The sequence below is a fragment of the Zootoca vivipara genome, chromosome 2, assembly GCF_965207765.1.
Source record: "Zootoca vivipara chromosome 2, rZooViv2.hap1.1, whole genome shotgun sequence".
In the NCBI taxonomy this organism is placed as follows: Eukaryota; Metazoa; Chordata; class Lepidosauria; order Squamata; family Lacertidae; genus Zootoca; species Zootoca vivipara.
The window spans coordinates 121,534,146-121,555,427 of record NC_142584.1 but is presented as its reverse complement, the minus strand read 5'-3'; the positions used below and the strand labels follow the sequence as shown (position 1 = coordinate 121,555,427).

The 21,282-nt window shown below is 45.7% G+C and overlaps 2 protein-coding genes across 2 annotated transcripts in view; one reads left to right on the top strand and one right to left on the bottom strand.

Moving 5' to 3' along the window:
• The window catches only part of LOC118081212 (uncharacterized), a gene marked incomplete at its 5' end in the record, with an annotated part of 44,219 nt that extends 38,481 nt beyond the window's left edge, over nt 1-5,738 (bottom strand). The window contains 6 exon segments of the mRNA XM_088662574.1: nt 814-1,078; nt 1,184-1,362; nt 2,211-2,337; nt 3,607-3,689; nt 4,224-4,305; nt 5,388-5,738. Of these exon segments, the coding sequence (XP_088518700.1) occupies nt 814-1,078; nt 1,184-1,362; nt 2,211-2,337; nt 3,607-3,689; nt 4,224-4,305; nt 5,388-5,738 (1,087 nt within the window).
• A 1,371-nt stretch (nt 5,739-7,109) lies between these two features.
• Nucleotides 7,110-16,602, top strand: LOC132591156 (uncharacterized). Its single transcript, XM_060271132.2, has 6 exons — nt 7,110-7,310; nt 7,618-8,125; nt 8,308-8,389; nt 8,662-8,744; nt 9,016-9,142; nt 14,707-16,602. Exons 2-6 carry the CDS (start codon nt 7,709-7,711, stop codon nt 15,948-15,950), a joined length of 1,953 nt encoding a protein of 650 aa, XP_060127115.1. The 5' UTR covers nt 7,110-7,310; nt 7,618-7,708; the 3' UTR covers nt 15,951-16,602.
• The last annotated feature ends 4,680 nt before the right edge of the window (nt 16,603-21,282 follow it).

Sequence of the window (21,282 nt, the reverse complement as noted above, 5' to 3'; positions counted from 1 at the left end):
CAGGAGCAACACAAATTTGCAACTTGGCGGCTCTCGAGGTGGAAGTGCGTGAATTGCTTCCCAATCGGATGTCAAGTGTGTATTCAATTGTCTTGAGAGGCACGGTCAACTCATTTGCTGGGTGGCCAAAGACCAAGAATGGCGTTGCATTGCAAGCCTCACTTGCATGACAATTAAAGTTTCCTAGACTTAAAATTGTACACAGCCATTGCTATGGCTTCACCTTGTGGGGAGTCCTTTGATGGGCAGTGAGGTGGGCACTCTGACTGAAGCTCTTTCCGCATTCCAAGCACGGATATGGTTTCCTCCCTGAATGAATTCTTCGATGGACCAAGAGATGGGCGCTCTGATTGAAGCTCTTTCCACATTCCAGGCACTGATAGGGCTTCTCACCTGTATGGATTCTTTGATGGGAAGTGAGACTTTTCTTCCAGGTGAAGCTCCTTCCACAGTCTAAGCACTGATGAGGTTTCTCCCCTGTATGAATTCTTTGATGGGAAGTGAGATGATCCTTCCGACTGAAGCTCTTTCCACATTCCAAGCACTGATATGGTTTCTCCCCTGTATGAATGATTTGATGAGAAGTGAGATTTTCCTTCCAGGTGAAGCTCCTTCCGCACTCTAAGCACTGGTGCAGTTTCTCACCACTGTGAATTCTCCGATGGGTCGTGAGATTAGCCCTCTTACTGTAGCTCTTTCCACAATCCGAGCACTTGTGTGGTTTCTCCCCTGTGTGAATTCTTTGATGGGAAAGGAAACTTTTCTTGCAGGTGAAGCTCCTTCCACATTCCAAGCAATGATATCATTTCTCACCTGTGTGAATTATTCCATGGGAAGAGAGATCTTTTCCCCTAACGAAGCTCTTTCCACACTCTTGGCATTGAAATGGTTTCTCCCCACAGTGAATTCTCTGATGTTGACGGAGGTTTGTGCTTGCATGAAAGCTCTTTCCACATTCCAAGCACTGATAAGGTTTTCCCCCACTGTGGATTCTCTTATGAGAAGTGAGACTTTCCTTCCTAGTGAAGCTCTTTCCACATTCCAAACACTGATAGGGCTTCTCACCTGTATGGCTTCTCTGATGGCAAGTGAGACTTTCGTTCCGAGTGAAGCTCTTTCCACGTTCCAAGCACTGATACGGTTTCTCTCCTGTATGAATCCTATGATGGGAAGTGAGATGGGCCCTCTGACTGAAACACATTCCACATTCCAAGCACTGATAGGGTTTCTTCCCAATGGGACTTATTTGTTGAGAAGTGAAATCGGAGCTCTGATTGGAGCTCTCTTCACACTCCAAATATTGATAAGGCTTCTCTGCGGTGTGGATTTCTCCTTCCTTCTTCATTTCTAATTCATCATTACCTACAAACAAGGGGAAAAGCTAATGAGAGCCTCAGGAAGAGATGTAGTCTGTAATTCTAGAACAATGCTAACGAATGCTTGTGAAAGAGGATGAATCATAGAATCATAGAGTTGGAAGAGACCACAAGGGTCATCCAGTCCAACCCCCTGCCAAGTAGGAAACACCATCAAAGCATTATTGGCATATGCCTGTCAAGCCTCTGCTTAAAGACCTCCAAAGAAGGAGACTCCACCACACTCCTTGGCAGCAAATTCCACTGCCGAACAGCTCTTACTGTCATGTAAGAGAGGATGAACTGAAGAGAGGATGAACTGAAGAGAGTTAGATGCGAGACCTTACTGCAGAGTTCACTGCCTTACATACTCATGGGAAGCTGAGATTCAAAAAGCCTGTCCCTTTTCTGGGATGGATTTTGTTTGGCCCATTCATGGAATCCAGTCCATCTCCAAGGTCAATCATCTCTTTTGAAAACGGACAGAAGCAAAAACAAAAAACCTGACAGAAGCTACCTCAATCTCCTCAACCACTCTGAAGCCTACATTTAAAAAGGCACGGTCAGTTCAGACAAGTCTGATCGTGGTTGAAAAAGCCATAACTGGAGGAACAATATTCACGGATGAAACAGGTAATACCTCTCCATGGGTGGGTGGGTGTGAAAATTCCAGGTGCTGTAGGTTGTCCTGTTGAGCTCAATCAAAATATTGGAGGTTTGCCACAGGTGATATCCCTCCATTCAGGGTTCACGGTGGGGATGTCAGAATCCCAGACGCTTGTTGAACCCCATTGGTGGTTCGTCACATAGAATGGAATTTCAAAACAGGTGTTATGCTCCAACAGAGAGCCTTACCAAGAGAGTCCAGGATCCTATGATTCTCCTCCATGACTTCCTTATGCAGAGCTCTCTGGTCAGGATCCAGCAACGCCCATTCCTCGTCTGTGAAACAAACAGCGACATCATCAAAGCACACCGGACCCTAAAAGAAAAAGGGAATTGTTGTGTATTTTATTATGATGTTTTTTATTTATTGTGATTTTTAAAGAAAGTAATAATAATACAAATCAGAATGTGCACCCCGCCTGATACAATTATTTATCACAATTAATACAAATTCCACAAATACTTCTATATTTCCTCAAAATAAATTCTCTTCCATCTTCCCCTTCTTACTTTGATGGCCATAGCTGTCAAGTTTTCCCTTTTCTCGCGAGGAAGCCTATTCAGCATAAGGGAATTTCCCTTAAAAAAAGTAAAATAAAAAAATTCCTTCAGTAGCACCTTAAAGACCAACTAAGTTTTTATTTTGGTATGAGGTATCTGAAGAAGTGTGCATGCACACGAAAGCTCATACCAAAATAAAAACTTAGTTGGTCTTTAAGGTGCTACTGAAGGAATTTTTTTATTTTACTTCGATCCAGACCAACACGGCTACCTACCTGTAACCTTAAAAAAAGGTGAGGACTTGACAGCTATGTTGATAGTACACGTTAATTTACCATTAATTGCTGTATCCCACACCTCTTTATACCATTCTTCTATTTGAAATCCACCTTGTTTTCCCCCCATTTCCTAGCTATGATAATTCTTGCAACAAATTTGTGATGAAGTCCTTCATAGCTTGCATACATTTAACCTTATCGTACATTGATAGCAATGCTATTTCTGGACTTCCATTCCGCCTTAACCCTGCTCTTTCTCTTATCTCCTTCAACACGGTAAAGGTAAAGGGACCCCTGACCATTAGGTCCAGTCGCGGATGACTCTGGGGTTGCGGTGCTCCTCTCGCTCTATAGGCTGAGGAAGCCGGCATTTGTCCACAGACAGTTTTTTCCGGGTCATGTGGCCAGCATGACTAAGCCGCTTCTGGCAAACCAGAGCAGCGCACGGAAACGCCGTTTACCTTCCCGCCGGAGCGGTCCCTATTTATCTCCTTGCACTTTGATGTGCTTTCGAACTGCTAGGTTGGCAGGAGCTGGGACCGAGCAACAGGAGCTCACCCCGTCACGGGGATTCGAACTGCTGACCTTCTGTTCGGCAAGCCCTAGGCTCTGTGGTTTAGACCACAGTGTCACTCTCGTCCCATATAAGGGAAGGTAGGTGTTCCTTATTCTCGGCACCTAAACCTTCTGGAACGTCATTTGCCACCTTTCTTCAGGGCACTTTTGACAGAAAGCAGGAGGCAGAGGGATTCACCTTGGCTGCCCCACCCCTCAGCCTCTCTCCCCACAAGTCTCCTGACCCCGACCTGATCTGCTTCCAAAGCCGCTGCTTCCCCTTCGCCACCATGAAAGGACGGATGAGGAGGTCTTGCTGGCATCATCCTGTCACCTGCCAGAGACAAAGGGAAGTGGGAAGCCATGAATGCCTGCATATTTAACTCTAACTACAGATGGGCATTACGTGAGCGGTCCGTGTGGATGTTTGTAAACATTTCATATATATTTTTTTATAATATAATAACTTTTATTGTAATTTATATCATCAATACATTAATTGCAATCCCATTTCTGCAATATCTATCATCAATACATTAATTGCAATCCCATTTCTGCAATATCTCCAACAACAAAAAGAAAGAATAACCAAGATAAAAGAAAAAGAAAAATACATTTCTATTCATTGCATCATTTTTCCCATCTCAATTTCCCGTCACCCTTTCCCTCCCCTCCCCCCTCGACCTCCCCCCGTCGCTTTTCCGATGGAAAAACGTTTGTAAACATTTCATATTTTCTTTGTGTGAAAAAACTTCCTCTGGGCTCTTGACCCCACGTTCTTCCCCCAAATGATGAAAATAACCCATGGATTATTTTGAACGTCAACAGAATGTGACCAGAGAGAGAAAAATAACTCCTCCCTCCTTACCCAGTGGCCTCTCTCTGGTGTTCAACGGAGTCCTCTCTGTCTCACAGGAATCAACGTCCATTTCTGCAAATGAATTCTTCCCCTGAAAGAGCAACAAGGATTCCAAACATGGGGAGAAGGATTATAAAAGGAACGACAGAGGCAAAAACTTGAAGGGTGTCCGATCTCATTCCTTGGGTGCTGTTACGGAAAATCTGGGTGCGAGGCTACTCGGCCACCCAGCCGTCAGGCAAGGGCCTGTGGTTCACTGCGGACGTAAAGGAAGGAGTCCAGCCACCATCATAGAACAGCAAAGTTTGTTACTGCACAACAGGTTCAAGCCAAGACTGGACACCGAGAACAGGGTTACAATAACGTTTAAAATTTCCCACCTCAATCCCATAATGCATTACAAAAGTGTCATACATACATCGTCGTTACATAGGAAGACGTCAGGGAAAGGGGAGGTACAGGAGATAACGACCCAAGGTATTGATAGGCAAGTACTGTACAGGTAAGTATCGGGAGGGGACCTTTGAGCACCCGGCAGGGGCAGAAGAATGGGGCCCAGGTGTGGATGGCTTATCGCTTGGACGAGTCTGGAGGCGACTGGAAGGCAGGGCATTCCATCTGAATGATCCAGTGATTATCTGCTGGGGCATCACCTTGTCCACGTGACCCCTTGCTTGTGGGATTATGGCTGAGTCCGGTGGCCCTGAGAGTCCTTGACCAGAGTCACAAAATGGTGTTGGAGGGAAGAAGATCCGTCGAAGCAATGAATTTCTATGATTTGATAAAACTGCTAAGGTTCTTCTAATACGAGCCGCTACGCTCTAGAGCGGCATGCAAGGTTTCGGTGAGCTGTCAGTTCATTCATGGATACGGATATACGTTCATTCATGGATACGGATATACTCCTTCAGAAATATGGCTACACAGAGTCGAATGGAGGTGAAAAGGAAGGGGGGAGCCCACCTTTATTTAACGGGGTTTGTTCTCGTGGGGTTCTAGAGTGCTTGTGTTTGCGTAATACTGGAATGAGAGTGCAGGGTTGGACGGGCCCCCTTGAGGGCATTTATACCATTCTCGATCCCTAAACGAAGTCCCTTTAGCCCCCCCCCCCCGTCCTTTCCCTATCAGATGCTCTCCCTCTGATTCGGAGCCCCTTGAGAAAGTCTCTCTCACCTGCTTTCTCTGTTCCTGCTTTCTCTCCTCTGCCTGACTCAGGAGGAATCCTTCAGCCAGAGCCACCGCCTGGGAACTGGTCTCTGCTCCACATTCCCTCACCCAGCTCTCCATCTCCGGGGGAAGGACAGCCAGGAACTGCTCCAAGATCACCAGGTCCAGCATCTCAGCTTTCGTATGCCTTTCTGGCTTCAGCCACTGACGGAAAAGACGGTAGAGTCGGCTGCAAACCTCACAGGGTCCTTCGTCCTCCTGGTAGCAGAACTGCCTGAACTGTTGGCTCTGCACATCGGAGCTTTCCCAGAATGCATGGAGTTTTCCCAGAATCCCCCACTTCTCCCAGTTTGCATATCATGGTCTCTTCCCACTTCAGGGCCAGCTGAGTCTTGCTCCTCCATCTAGGCTCTCAGGAAGCCTCCAAGAGATCGGAGGGAATCCTTTGGTCTTCTGCCAGGTTCTGTCTGTGCGAATCAGAGGTGCCAGCAAATCCTACAAAAGCAAATGTGTTGCTCTGTTGTAAAGTTGAAACACCATCAGGAGAAGTAAAACATTCCCTGAAAAAAACCTACATGCTCAGAAAATCGAACTAACTACTGGCCAGCCACTAATCCCCCCTTTTGAGCAAAATTCTGGATTTAAGATATCTTTATTGTCATTGTCCCCTTGCGGGAACAACAAACTTTTTTTGGGGGGGTCACAGACAAGATGCAGGTGTTGCTCCTAGGGTAAACCGATTCCCTTGAAACCTACAGATCGCCCTGTATGATGACCTCTGTCCAGAGAGACACATAATGGGAAACATGGCCCTGTTCCTTCTCCTCAACCTCTCTGCCCCAGTTAGGGGTGGGTGACTCCCCTTTGCGCTGGTCCTGGTCCTACTGGGATGGGCATTCCCAGAGGGGGTTGCTTGGGGGGGGGGGCTTTCAGCCCTGGGGAGCCTTCAATGTGGGGCTGTTCAACATCTATATGAATCCTCGTGAAGAGGAGGAATACTCTCCCTCCTCAACTCTTTATGGAGAGCCCAGGGCAGGGGTCCCCAAACGAAGGCCCGGGGCCCGGATGCGACCCAATGGCCTTCTCAATCCGGCCCGCGGACGGTCCAGGAATCAGCATGTTTTTACATGAGTAGAATATGTCCTTTTATTTAAAATGTATTTCATTCATCTCATTCATAGGAATTCATTCATATATATTTTTAAAAGTATATAGACCGGCTCCCTGCTGAAAGAGTTTGCTGACCCCTGGCCCGGGGCTTTATCTGCAGCCTCTTTCCCCCCCCCCCCCAAGACCCCCTCCCTCCCCAACGGGCCAAGCGCATAGCTGCCAAGTTCTCCCTTTTTTAAAGGGAAATTCCCTTAGGCTGAATAGGCTTCCTCGTGAGAAAAGGGGAAACTTGGCAGCTATGGCCAAGCGGAGCCCGGGGGCCAAGCAAGAAGAGCGGGGCAGAGCCCTGGCCCCCCGGCCCCCTCCCTGGATGGTCTGCACCCAGATTTTTTGGGGGGCGCCCCATGCATGCTCTGACCAGCCCCCCCGCACCCTCCCCCCCTGCATGCAGCCCTGGGACCCCCACCTCCCCATTGCACCCGGAGGGAAAGGGAGGCCAGACTCACCCCCCAGGCAGAGAGAGGGAGACGGAAGCAGGGATTGGCCTTGGCGAGTGAGGACCTCCCCTTCCCCGCACCTCCACTTCCTGTCCTCTCTAGGAATCCAGCTCTGTTCCTTTTAACCCTTGGCAAGCCGAGCACAAGCGGAGCACCGCTCTCTCCTTCCTCCTCGGGAGGAGGAACCACGTGCATCTCCACACACACACCCCAGAGATGCTCCATTTGGGAGACCCACTTCAACCCCCCCCCCAAAGAAGCAAGGGACCCCTCACTAGAAGCGGAAGCAGGGAAGAAAAAGGCATCCCTGCCCTGATTCCTAGTAAGTCTTGTCTTATTATCCACACATGCTCAGGGAACCTCTTGCTTCTATCTAGCGGTTCATCAGTTTTATTATCACAGAATTATGGATTTGCTTTGTAGGATTTGTGAGCCCCTCTAGATCAGGCAGGCAGAAGGTGGCAGGAGACCAAGGGAGTCCCTCCGATCTCTTCCTGAGAGCACAGAGAGGTTAGTGGGTGGCCAATAGTTAGTTCGTTTTTCTGAGCATGAAGGCTTGTTCAATGAATGTTTTACTTCTCCTGATGGTTTATCAACTTTACAACAGAGCAACACATTTGCTTTTGTAGGATTTGCTGGCACCTCTGATTCGCACAGAAAGAACCTGGCAGAAGACCAAGGGATTCCCTCCGATCTCTTGGAGGCTTCCTGAGAGCCCAGATGGAGGAGCAAGACTCAGCTGGCCCTGAAGTGGGAAGAGACCATGATATGCAAACTGGGAGAAGTGGGGGATTCTGGGAAAACTCCATGCAAAGGATCCTGGGTGAGGAAGACACTCTTTGCTCCAATGTGCAGAGCCAGCAGCTCAGGCAGTTCTGCTACCAGGAGGCCAAAGGACCCCGAGAGGTTTGCAGCCGACTCTACCGCCTTTTCCGTCAGTGGCTGAAGCCAGAAAGGCACACGAAAGCTGAGATGCTGGACCTGGTGATCTTGGAGCAGTTCCTGGCTGTCCTTCCCCCGGAGATGGAGAGCTGGGTGAGGGAATGTGGAGCAGAGACCAGTTCCCAGGCAGTGGCCCTGGCTGAAGATTTCCTCCTGAGTCAGGCAGAGGAGAGGAAGCAGGAAGAGAGAAAGCAGGTGAGAGAGACTTTCCTCTGGAAACTCCCAAGGACTTCCAAACAAGAGGGAGAGTATCCCAAAATGCAGTACTAATGTCCTATCCCTTTATAAATAGGATCCATGGAATGAGATCTGATACCCCTCAAGTTGTTGTTTTCTAATCCCTCATTCTCTGTTTTGAATCCGTGTTGCTCTTTCAGGGAAAGAATCTGCTTATAGAAATGGGCCCCGATTCCTCTGAGGCAGAGAGGACTCTGTTGGACACCAGAGAGAGACCACTGGGTAAGGAAGAAGGAGCTTTTTCTCTGTAATATTTAGTGCATTTTGGAACTAATAATTGGGTTCTTTTCATGTTTTGATGGGAGACATATGGAAACAAGAGCCCAGAGGAGCAGAGACAGTATTTTGACACAAATAAAATATGGGTTAAAGTGTTGAAACATGTTTGGCAGGTTAGACTTTTTTCTGAGGCTCGTCTGTAGTTTGAGATGCACAGCTGAACCTCAGAGAGAATCATATGTTCTGGGTTTCCCACTTCCCTTTGTCTCTTGCAGGTGAGGGAACAATGGCATCAAGACCTCCTCCTCCCTCTTTTCATGGTGGCAAAGGGGAAGCAGCGGCTGTGGAACCAGATCAGGTAGGGGGATGGAAACGTGTGGGGAAAGAGGCCGAGGGGTGGGGCAGCCAGTTTGCCTTGGAGCCGAACAAATCTCTCTCCTTTCCTTGGCTTCTGTCAAAGTGGCTCCTCACAAAGGCTGAAATGGCGCTATAATTATTTATCAGAGTTTGCCACTTTCTTCATAATATTTAACACTTAATGCCAATATAAGCTTCTAAGCTAAGCTTGCCATATTTCAGGCGAGATCATCTTTATGTTGTCTAAGAGGACATTTCCCTCTTTCTTTTAGGCTCCAGTGTGCTTTGACGATGTCGCTGTTTGTTTCTCGGACGATGAATGGGCGTTGCTGGATCCTGACCAGAGAGCTCTGCATAAGGAAGTCATGGAGGAGAATCGTGGGATCCTGGACTCTCTCGGTAAGGTTCCCTGCTGGATCACAATATCTGTTTTGAAATTCCATGCGTAGCTCTATGTGATGAATCACCAATATATTGATGGAGCTCGGCAAGTGTCTTGAATTCTAACATCCCCACCGTGAACCCCAAATGGGGGGATATCAACGGTTTACTCTGTGAATATTCTTCTTCCAGTTATGCCTTTTAAAACAATGACCAGGCTGGTCTGAACTAACCAGGCCTTCTTAAATGTCAGCTTCACCGTGTGGTATTTATATGCACAGAAGTTGTCCCGGGTCGGTTGACTCTTTTTGTCAGGGGTTCTTGCAACTACTCTAGAGTAACGACGGTCCACATGCCGGTTTTTAAACAGTTTTTATTAGTGCAGTCTATTTACAGTGAGACAGGTGTGTAAAAGCATGTCTGCTCATTCCGATGCAGAATCCGGCACTGCCCCTCCCCTTGACTTCCGCCAACATAAGAGTCTTGGGACAGTGAACCTTCTTCCCCTTTTTCTCCTGCGTGATTCTGGGACCGGAGGAAAGGGTCTACACTCCATGTTTTCCTTCTCCCCCCTTTCCCCCTCCATTTCCTCCCTCCTGTGTGGCCGGGTCTCTCCCATGCTGCCAGAGCCCCGGCCCTCTCCCTCCATTTCCTGACAGGCTTCCTCAGCGTCTTCGCTTTCATCACTGCTTGGGGAGGAGCTACTTCTGATGCACGGGGGAGGCTCTCTATACTGTCTCCCCCTTACACTTTTATAAATTCTTTGACTCACAATATTACAATTTACCATTATCTATTAACATTTAACCCTCCACCAAATAGTTAACATTTCTCATACCACTAAAGAATGCTACATTGTGACACAGAGAAGTGTTCCTGAGTCAACAGTGTGATGCAGCAGCTCAAAAAGCCAATGCAGTTCTGGGCTGCATCAATAGGAGTGTAGCATCTAGATCAAGGGAAGTAATAGTACCACTGTATTCTGCTCTGGTCAGACCTCACCTGGAGTACTGTGTCCAGTTCTTGGCACCGCAGTTCCAGAAGGATACTGACAAGCTGGAACGTGTCCAGAGGAAGGCAACCAAAATGGTCAAAGGCCTGGAAACGATGCCTTATGAGGAACGGCTTAGGGAGCTGGGTATGTTTAGCCTGGAGAAGATAAGGTTAAGGGGTGATATGATAGCCATGTTCAAATATATGAAAGGATGTCATATAGAGGAGGGAGAAAGGTTGTTTTCTGTTGCTCCAGAGAAGCAGACATGGAGCAATGGATTCAAACTACAAGAAAGAAGATTCCACCTAAACATTAGGAAGAACATCCTGACGGTAAGAGCTGTTCGGCAGTGGAATTTGCTACCAAGGAGTGTGGTGGAGTCTCCTTCTTTGGAGGTCTTTAAGCAGAGGCTTGACAGCCGTATGTCAAAAATGTTTTGATGGTGTTTCCTGCTTGGCAGGGGGTTGGGCTGGATGGCCCTTGTGGTCTCTTCCCTTTTTTTATAATAAATTTTTATTGATTTTACATAATAAAGAAAAAACAGACAAACAAACATACATACCGAACATATTATCCACCTTCTTCTAACCCCCCTTCACAGGCCCCCTCCTGCCACGAGGGAGTCCCCCGAAAAGTGGGCAGCCGAAGGTGGTCCATTTTATAATTGGGTTTGTCCCCATCCCTCCCCTCCCCCCCCCAGAACCCCCCCTGCCACCGAGAGGCTCTAGTATGGCAGGGAGAGGTGCAGGTGGGTGCCCACCCAACTATTTATCCCTAGACATACAACATAAAGGACACAACATATCAATTTTTCAAATTCCTAAACTACTTAACATTGTTTTGATGACTTCCCCAGATGTCCCCCAACTGATTTTCATTATTATCCAAATTCTATTTTCATAACAGTTTCATAAAACCCAATTTTAACTCCTTCTCTTTTACAAAAACCTTCTTGCTGGTAATCTTTTTTTCCCAAATCTTTGTCTCCTTTTTCTTTTCTGTCTAATATCATATTTTCTCTTCCCTAGCCTGATCTATGCTCCAAGAAGAATTTAATGAAATTAATCCTTTCTTTATTTCCAAATATTTTCCTTTATCCTTAATTATACCATACCTCCTCCTCTCCCCTAGATTCATTCCCCCATTTGATGCAGCAGTTCCTTAGTACAGTCCAAATTTCATAACCATATTTCCCCCTCTAGTTAAGAAATTCAACGTCCCTTCATCCCACTCCCGTTCTCTCCCATTTTGCCACCCATAGTTTAGGCCTCCTTTCTTTTTGCCCCCCCCCCCTCCACAAACTCTTTCCCTTGCCAATTCACATTTTCCCACACTTCTCAAAAAATCAGTTCCAATTCTTGTTCTTCCAACTTAAGCAAATCAGGGCTATCATGAAAGTCCTGGTCCTGAGAGTCCTGGTCATTTTCTCCTCCTTGTTCAATGATTCCTTCTTCCTCTTCTATATGTTCTTGCATTTTGTTGTCAGTAATTGGTTTCGTATTGTCAGTCCCATTCTGAATGATTTCTTTCGCTTCCTGGTATTGCTCTCTGACGCTTCTTAACTGTGCAGAAAATTGTTGCTGCCCGATTGCAAGGTCTCTCAACAGTTTTAACGATTCTAACACTGTCCTCTGGAAAGCAGATGTTCCAGATGTTGACATTCTTCCCAGCTCAAGGGCAGAAAAGAGATAAGAGGACAAAGAACAATGGAGACTCCAACTCCAAGGCAAAAGGGTCCAACATGGCTAAAAAATGATCCAAATTTCTTGTAGCTCCACATTCATATCACTTCTTATTCCAACGCAGGCCAATTTAACTTTGTTATTGACAGCTGTCAGTCTTTCCTTTCATTAATCCTGGCTGCTTCTCTTGGGGTGCCGAATCCCGGGTTGGGAGGGGGTTTTTCCAGACTGCTCCCTCTTACTTTTGCAGGGGTTTTTTTTTTTAGTCCGATAACTCTCCCCCCCTTCACCCTGCCTTAGGTGGGGAAGTTAAAGTCTTTCCTTTAAAATTTTGAATCTCTATATCCTTTCCCCTGGCTTAGGGCTCAAACACTGCTTCTAGCTTTCTCAGTGGGTAGAGACCGACTCCCGTTTTTAAGCCTCTTCCCTTCTCCGAATTATCCAAATTTAAATCCATATTAAAGTCCGATAGGCTCTACTCACAATTTTAATCCAGATTCTTTGAGAGAATTGGCCGCTGTAGCCTCGTAGTTCTGCAGCGTCGCACTTTGAAGTTAGGGATTTAATGTCTGCCGCGTCGCAGCTCCAATCCCCCCACTCTTGGGGGCTCAAAACAGAGCCTTGCCGGGGGGGGGGGAGAGCCCGCTTTTGACGCCCGCCAGACGACCTGGCCCCAAGACGCTCGACTTGGGGGTTTCCGGGGGAATTCGCTTCGCTGGAGCGATTCTCCCCTTCTTCAAAGTGCCTAGGTCCGCTCCGCTGAACGGACCTCCAACCTCGATGGCGTCACGACCAACTGGAGGTCCGCGGCCCTTGTGGTATCTTCCAACTCTATGATTCTATTCTATGATTCTATGAGAGAACCGTTTGCCCACTCTCTGCACAGCAGTGATTGACAAGTTGACATGATTCTATGATTTACCATTAGTTATTAACATTTAACCCTCCACAAAATAGTTAACATTTCTCATACCACCAAGGAATGTTACATTGTGACACACAAACATGTTCCTGAGTCAACCGACCACACTTCTGACTTCTCATCTGACAGACGCAGCTGCTGTAGAACAAGATAACGGTATCTTCTGGCTCGGTTGCCGTTTGATTACATCCTTTCAGATTTCTTCACCTTTGGAGCTCTGCAAAACTTGGTTGTATGTCCCTCCTTATTACAGCTGCAAGAGTGCAGCTGGCATGGAGGTTTAAACCATTGAGCCTCTTGGGCTTCCCAATCAGAAGGTCGGCGGTTCGAATCCCCGTGATGGGGTGAGCTCCCGTTGCTCGGTCTCAGCTCCTGCCAACCTAGCAGTTTGAAAGCACACCAGTGCAAGTAGATCAATAGGTACTACGGCAGCGGGAAGTTAAACAGCGTTTCCGTGCGCTGCTCTGGTTTCCGTTATTGTGTTCTGTTCCGCCAGAAGCAGTTTAGTCCTGCTGGCCATATGACCCAGAAAGCTGACTGTGGACAAACGCTGGCTTCCTCAGTCTGAAAGCGAGATGAGCGCCACAACCCCATAGTCGCCTTGGACTGGACTTAACCGTCCAGGCGTCCTTTGCCTTTTGCCGTTGCCTTTATTACAGTTGTAGAAAATAATCTTTTTATGAGTGCCCTTGTTACTTCTCCGAGAAATGAAGCTTGAGTTAGAGAATCTTAATGAATAATCTTCCCCCCTTTCAATGCATTCCTCTGTTAATTTAGAGTGTTAAATTTGGATTGCCATCCATTCTGGATATGAGTACGTCATTTTCTTTTACAAAAGATCCTAGAATATTACTCCCTTTCTGTTTTTCATAATATTCTGCCAGCTTTAACTTTTCAGTAATAGTTAAAATTCTTTCATATGACTCTGGCAATCTTTCTTTCCTTCATGTTTTAGACCAAATAAGTTTCTTATTAAATTATGAAGTCCTCTTGTAAATCCAAAAACTTTCTCTAAATTGTGAATCAACTCTCTGGTGGTGAGACATCGGCCTCAATATATAATATCACTTCAAGGCTGTCTAATGCTATTCTTAGCCTCCTATTCCACTATGTAAAATTTCCACTTTCCAGCCTAAAATGTTTTTTATACTTCTCAATCTGCCTTTAAATTTTGTTTCTGAGAGAATAATTAAGAGAACACTGGGATCAGGTGGGCCCAAGGGCTAAGGTCAGTTTCTGAGGTAAAACTTGTCTCTTTACAACTCTGCATCGGCCTTTCTGGATTATTCATGGTTTTCTGGATTTTGTGGGCCCAAAGCCCATTTTCTGTGGTATTTATATGCGTGGAGGTTGCCCCGGCTTGTTTGACCCTTAAAAAAAGATAGCTCTTTTTCTCTCCTAGGAAAAACTGCGCAAGATTCTCTGTTTAGGGTTTAAGCAGAACACATTACATCGCTTTATATACTAAAACATGTTTACATGTGCTTCTATCTATTATATATATATATATATATATATATATATATATATATATATATTCTTTATTGATTTTGATTATTTGTACATTTATTCCATATAAAACAAGCAGCAGCTGCTCTCACAGAAAATCTCTCTCTCACTCAACAGTTGAGAACAGACCTAAGGGGAAAATGGCCTCCTGGAGTGACAGTCACCCTTTCCATAACATTTTGGAGGCAACACTCACAAACAGAGTTCTTAGGGAAGTTGAGGCAACTTCTGTCAGGTTTTTGGTTTTTGTTTTAGCCTCTGCCCATTTCTCAAATGGAAGACCAATGTCAGAGTTGGAGTGGATTTCATGATTGTGGCAAACAAAATCCGTCCTTGAAAAGAGCCAGACTTTTTGACCTCTGGTTCCCATAAATAGTTCCGTGAGATCTGGTCAACAAAGTCCGTGACCCATTCTTCAAAAATTGGGGACTCTGTTTCTTCCAGAGGATCTAATTAGTTTCTCTCTGTGTTGTAGGTGGTGATGAATTGGAAACGAATAATGGGGGAGACCTTGACAAAATCCACACAGTGGAGAATCCATATCAAGACTGGGAGTGTGGAGAGAGCTTCAGTCAGAGCTCCCATTCCAGTCGAAGAAAGCAGAGTGGGAAGAAAGGCTATCAGTGCTCAGAATGTGGGAAGAGCTTCAGTCGGAAAAACAGTCTCACTTCCCATCACAGAATTCATACAGGGGAGAAACCCTATCAGTGCTTGGAATGTGGAAAGAGCTTCATTTGGAAAAACAGTTTCAATTCCCATCACAGAATTCATACAGGGGAGAAACCCTATCAGTGCATTGAATGTGGAAAGAGCTTCATTCAAAGTGCCATGCTCTCTTCTCATCAAAGAATTCATACAGGGGAGAAACCCTATCAGTGCTTGGAATGTGGAAAGAGCTTCAGTCACAGTAAGAATCTCAATTCCCATCAAAGAATTCATACAGGGGTGAAACCTTTTCAATGCCATGAATGTGGAAAGTGCTTTCATGGAAGAGGAAATCTCACTTCCCATCAAAGAATTCATACAGGGGAGAAACCCTATCAGTGCTTGGAATGTGGAAAGAGTTTCAGTCACAGGGGAAAACTCACTTCCCATCAAAGAATTCATACAGGGGAGAAGCCCTATCAGTGCTTGGAATGTGGAAAGAGCTTCATTTGGAAGGATAGTCTCACTATCCATCAAAGAATTCATACAGGGGAGAAACCCTATCAGTGCTTGGAATGTGGAAAGAGCTTCAGTCACAGAAAGACTCTCACTTCCCATCAAAGAATTCATACAGGGGTGAAACCTTTTCAATGCCATGAATGTGGAAAGTGCTTTCATCAAAGCGGAAATCTCACTTCCCATCAAAGAATTCATACAGGGGAGAAACCCTATCAGTGCTTGGAATGTGGAAAGAGCTTCATTTGGAAGCATAGTCTCACTATCCATCAAAGAATTCATACAGGGGAGAAACCCTATCAGTGCTTGGAATGTGGAAAGAGCTTCATTCAAAGTGCCATGCTCTCTTCCCATCAAAGAATTCATACAGGGGAGAAACACTATCAGTGCTTGGAATGTGGAAAGAGTTTCAGTCAGAAGGGAAAACTCACTTCCCATCAAAGAATTCATACAGGGGAGAAACCCTTTCAGTGCTTGGAATGTGGAAAGAGCTTCCGGGAGAGGGATAGCCTCTCTTCCCATCAACGAATTCATACAGGGGAAAAACCAGGGGCGTAGCAAGGGGGACGGGCCGCCCCGGATGCCATTCTGGGGGGTGTGACACTCGGCAGGCCCCCCACCTCCAGTTCTGACAGCCGCCCCTGCCGCCGCCCCAGAGGCCCTGATGTTGCCACCATCCGCCTTCCCTTCACAATGCTGACGGAGCTGGGATTGGCCCAATCAGCGTGGCGCGGCAAGGCCGCCTCCAAACCTCGCCGACCAATGAGGTGTTGGGGGAGTGTCATTGCAATAGTTGTATAGGATTATTATTTGGGGAGACTTTGATTAGTATGTGGGCAAGGATTGGAAGAATGTTCTTGTCATTCAGCAACCGAGCACCAGATCTAAACCGGTAAAGCCAGATATTACAAGTTCCTTTTCTTACTTTCTTTATAAATTTGATTTTTACTTTCCAGATTTATACATTTCATCCATTTTACAATCATTTTAACATTTCAAAACTTGACTTCCTCTCTCTGCAGTTCCTTCCATTTATTTTTTAAAATATCTTCTGCATATCCAAATTCATTTAATTGGCTCATTTCATTATCTACTTTAAAATATATACTCTTACGAAACTGCAAATTATTACAATGATCTTCTCAATTGTTTTATCTGTTTATACTTGATCTCTAAATATTAAATAAACCATTTCCGTTCTTTTATAAAACGTTTGTTCTCTTGGTTTCTTATTCTTCCGGTAAGTATCGCCATTTCTGCATATCCCATAATTTTTTGTATCCATTCTTCCTTTACTGTAGTATACATGAATAAATTTCTATAGCCTTTAGGTCGTTCTGTCCCTATAATTTCCAAAAGAAAAGCTTCTGTGTTTTTTAATAAAGGTTATTTCTCGAAGCTACGAACATGAGTTTGACCAAACTGCGGGAGGCAGTGAAAGACAGGAGTGCCTGGCGTGCTATGGTCCATGGGGTCACGAAGAGTCGGACACGACTAAACGACTAAACAACAACAACAATTTTAAACATCCTTTTCAATTCATTATATATCATTTCCCAATAAGCTGTAACCTTACTACAAAACCACCACATCTGATAAAATCCCTTTTTTCTCTTTACATTTCCAACACTTATTTGATTTGGATTTAACAAAATACATACTCACATATTTTAATCCTCACTTTTACTTAACATTGTTTTGTGGACTTCCTCGGATCCCATCCTTTTGATTTTCATTTTTATCTTTGTCTTTGGCAGTTTTCATATATCATAATTTCAGCCATAATCACTAAAAAACCGTTATTTTAAACTATTCATACTTCTGAAACTTTTGTTTCTATTTCCCCCCCCCCACTTTTTAATCACCTCCTTCTATCCCCCCCCCCATCCCCAGGCCTCCTCCTGCCACTAAAAGGTCCCAGGGTAGACAGTCAGAAGTGATCCTTTTTCTAGTCAAGCTTCTCCCTACGTCTCCCCTCTCCCCCCAAAAACCTCCCCCTGCCACTAAGAGGCTCCAGCCTATGAAGAACAGAGGCAGAAAGCCGCTCAACCATCTAATTCCACACACATAAACTCTTTAACTATCCTAGACATAATTCTCAATTCACACATACATATCATATATTTCCTCCCCTAGCCTAAAATCTCATCCAAAAGAAAATCATGCAATTAATCATTCCTTTTATATCATCTACATTTTTCCCATCTATTTCTGCCTCTTCCTCCCCCCGGTCTTGTCTTCCCCAGTCGATAGAGCAAATTCCATAATATAGCCCAAGTTCAAATCCATTTTTATCCAATCCTAGGAAAAACCACAAATTCATTTTTTAATCCCACTCCCATTCTTGCATGTTTTACAACCCAAACTTCTGTCCTCCCCTGCCTCTGCCCCCCTAATTCCATAAAGTCTCTCCCTTGCCATTCACTAGTCATCACATTTTCCTTCAGTCCCAATAATGGTTCTTGTTCTTCCATCCCTCCCTGGGTTAACAAAGTTCCATGATGCTTCTTGGTAAATGTTCTCTCCATCTTGGAATCTTCCTTCTTTTTCCCCTTTAAGATCTTTCACCTTGCCCTCAGGAACTAATTTTTCATTATCTCTTTCCTCCACTATAGTTTCTTGAATTTCCAATCCATCTTCCTCTTCCTCCAATATTTTATTATTCCTTTCCATCTGTAAACTGAGCCGGTGCAGCCCACATGTAAATTCCCATAACATTTTTAGTACAGTGGAACCTCTACTTATTAATAACTTGACCTACGAATGTTTCGACTTCCGAACAGAGCTCCGTCCGCCATCTTGGATGTGGTTTAGATAGGATTTTTTCTACTTACGAATTTTTAGGTAGGGTTGCTTCGACTTACGAATTTTTTCTCCCAATGCATTCCTATGGGATTCGACTTACAAATCTTTTCTACTTACGAATGTGCGTTCAGAACGCATTAAATTCGTAAGTAGAGGTTCCACTGTACTGTCTGTTGAAACCCAGGTGCTGCTCCGGATGTTGACATTCTTTCCAGCTTCAAGGGCAGAGCCGAGGTTTGAGAACAAAGAGTAATGGAGTCAGTTTCATAGAACAAAAGTTATGTCCAAATTGGCTAAAAAGAAAGTTTCCATACACGTTCATTTCCAAGCTTAAAGTTTTTGTAACAGTTCAGTGAAAGAACAATTGCAGTTTTTAATGACAGTTGTCTCGTTCCTACGGGACCGCCTCTCCTGGTATACCCCACAGAGGACCTTAAGGTCCAGAAATAACAACATTTTGGAGATCCCGAGCCATAAGGTGGTTAGATTGTGCTCAACAAAGGCTAGGGCCTTTTCAATATTGGCCCCAACTTGGTGGAACGCTCTCTCACAGGAGACCAAGGCCCTGTGGGATTTGACGTCTTTCCGCAGGGCCTGCAAGATGGAGCTGTTCCGCCTGGCCTTTGGGTTTTGATTTGGGCCATTTTAAAATGAGGCTGCATTTTGAAACCATTTTTAAATCTAAATTGTATTTTAATGTGCATTTTAATCAATTGTTTTTCTTTCTTTTACGTTTTATTGTGACTTTGCTGCTGCCGGGGATGGAACCCGAGACCTTTTCCAGGAAGAAATGGAATTATAGAGCTTGTATGGAAGGAAGGAAAATTGTTTTCTGGGAGGGTGTGTGTGGGAAGAATCCCTTTTTGCCATTCATTCCTCCCCCTGGGTCAGTGAGCTCCGCTTCCTAGAGAGGAAGTAAGGTTTGGGGTTTTTTTTAGGGTTAGATGGGAAGGGTCTCCATCCTCATTTTCGGAAGAGAAGAGGCCGGGAGAGGAGGAGGAAGAGGGGCCACATAATTGGGAGGTTTGGGGAGGGAGAGAAGAGTGGGCTTTTTCTCCCCTTGCATCTACAAACAGGGCAGATGGGGGGAGGGGGTTGGGGAGGGAGAGGGTCCCTTTTTGCAGCGCAGGGATGGATCCAGCCTTGTGGGTGGGGGGAGCCAAAGACATTTGCTGCCTGAGAGGAACCAGGGAAGAGTGCTTCCCCCCCTCACCAGAAGCAGCCTTACTGGGACACTGAGCAGTCCCCTGGGGACAACTATCTCCTCCCCACCAAAGAAGAAAGGCGTGGTCTTAGCCTCTCCAACACTGTTGTATGGATTGGGGCACATCCAGCAGCAGGCTGAAGTCTGTGTCTTCTGTGTTTTGGGGAGAACATGGGGTTTGGTTTCGACAGCTCCCCAACTCCATCCAGGCAGAGAGAACAATTCTTGGGGAACGCTATCTAAAGCGCTTTCCAACTTCGCTGGAGTCTAGCCCTGCGGATGCTGGGTTGAGCAGAAAACGCGAGACCGCAGCCAAGCAATGAGTGGCCACAAGGCCTGATCATTTAGTTGTTGCAACAAAGGTCTCAACAAAGCTAAGGAGAGCAAAAAAGAAAATGTCCAGAGCAAAGTGGGGGCGACATCCCTTGGCTGCTCGCTTGCCGCCCGGCCCACCTTCCCACACAAGGAAAATGGATGTGTGGCACTCAAAACCGAAGTGATGCTCAGAACAGAGCATGTTTGGCTTCCGAAAAACGTTCCAAAACTGGAACACTCATTTCTGGGTTTGAAGTGTTCAGGTTCCAAGTAGTTTGAGAACTAAGCTGTTCAAAAACTGAGGTACCACTGTATTTATTTTTTCCCAATTTAATCTGCATTTATTCAACTCCCCCCCAGTGGCGATTTCCTTGGGTCAAAATGAGAGTACCCCCTAAATATTTTTAAAGGGAAAAAGCACTGAATTATACCATAACATTACATATCAATGGAAATATCATTTAATGAAGAATGTAATGCAATAACTTTTATGAAGGATTATTTATTACAATAGTAGTCATAAAGAATAAACGTGAAACAAACCCTCGGATCATGTCCACTTTCAAAGGTGGAGGGAGGCTTTCCAGCCTCAGGGCCCAGAGGGGGCTCCTGCCTTGGGGCAGCTGGTGGAGTTGGAGGAAGTAGACCCTTAGCACTCTCGCTTTGGGACCTGCCTGAACCTCCTTTTACATTATTCTCATCCATATTCTTTCTCTCCTGTGTCATTTTGGGGACAGCATCCTACACACACTTATGTCACCTTTGAGATGCTCTGTGCCCCCTTCCCTCCTCATGCAAGATGTGCAGCTAGGAACAGAGCCTTTCCTGGTTATGCCACTAAAAAACCATTTTATACATGATATATTTAAAAATAAAAAGAAAAGATGAGGGTTTCAAGATTACCTTCAGCATATAATAAATAATAAATATATTTATTTATTTTTATACCATCACATGGATCACTGTGGCCAGATCAGGGCGAGAGAGGTAAGGGACCAACTGCTTAATGCGGCGGAGATGGAAAAATGCCCCCTTAGCTGTGGCTGCAACCTGCGCCTCCCTGGAAAGGGAGGCGTTGAAGGTTACACCGAAACTCTTGACAGAAGGTGCTGGCACTAACTGAGCCCCCACAAGAGATGGGAGTTGGCCCCCCAACCCCATGTCGTCCCGACCCAGCCAGAGGACCTCTGTCTTCGAAGGACTTAACTTCAACCGGCTCCCACGTAGCCATCCAGCCACAGCTTCCAAACACCTAGTCAGTGTGTCCGGGGCCGAGGCAGGGCGGTCGTCCACCAGCAGATAAATCTGGGTGTCATCAGCATATTGATAACAACCCAGCCCCAAACTCCGGACAAATCTGGGCAGGGGGACGCATGAAGATGTTAAAAAGCATCAGGGAAAGGATTGTGCCCTGCGGGACTCCACACACCAAGGAGTCCCTCGGCCACAACTCCTTCCCTAGCGCCACCCTCTGTCCCCGACCTGAGATAAAGGAACGCAGCCATTGTTGGACTGTGCCCTGAATCCCCACGTCGGCAAGGCGGTGGTCTAAAAGCTCATAATCAG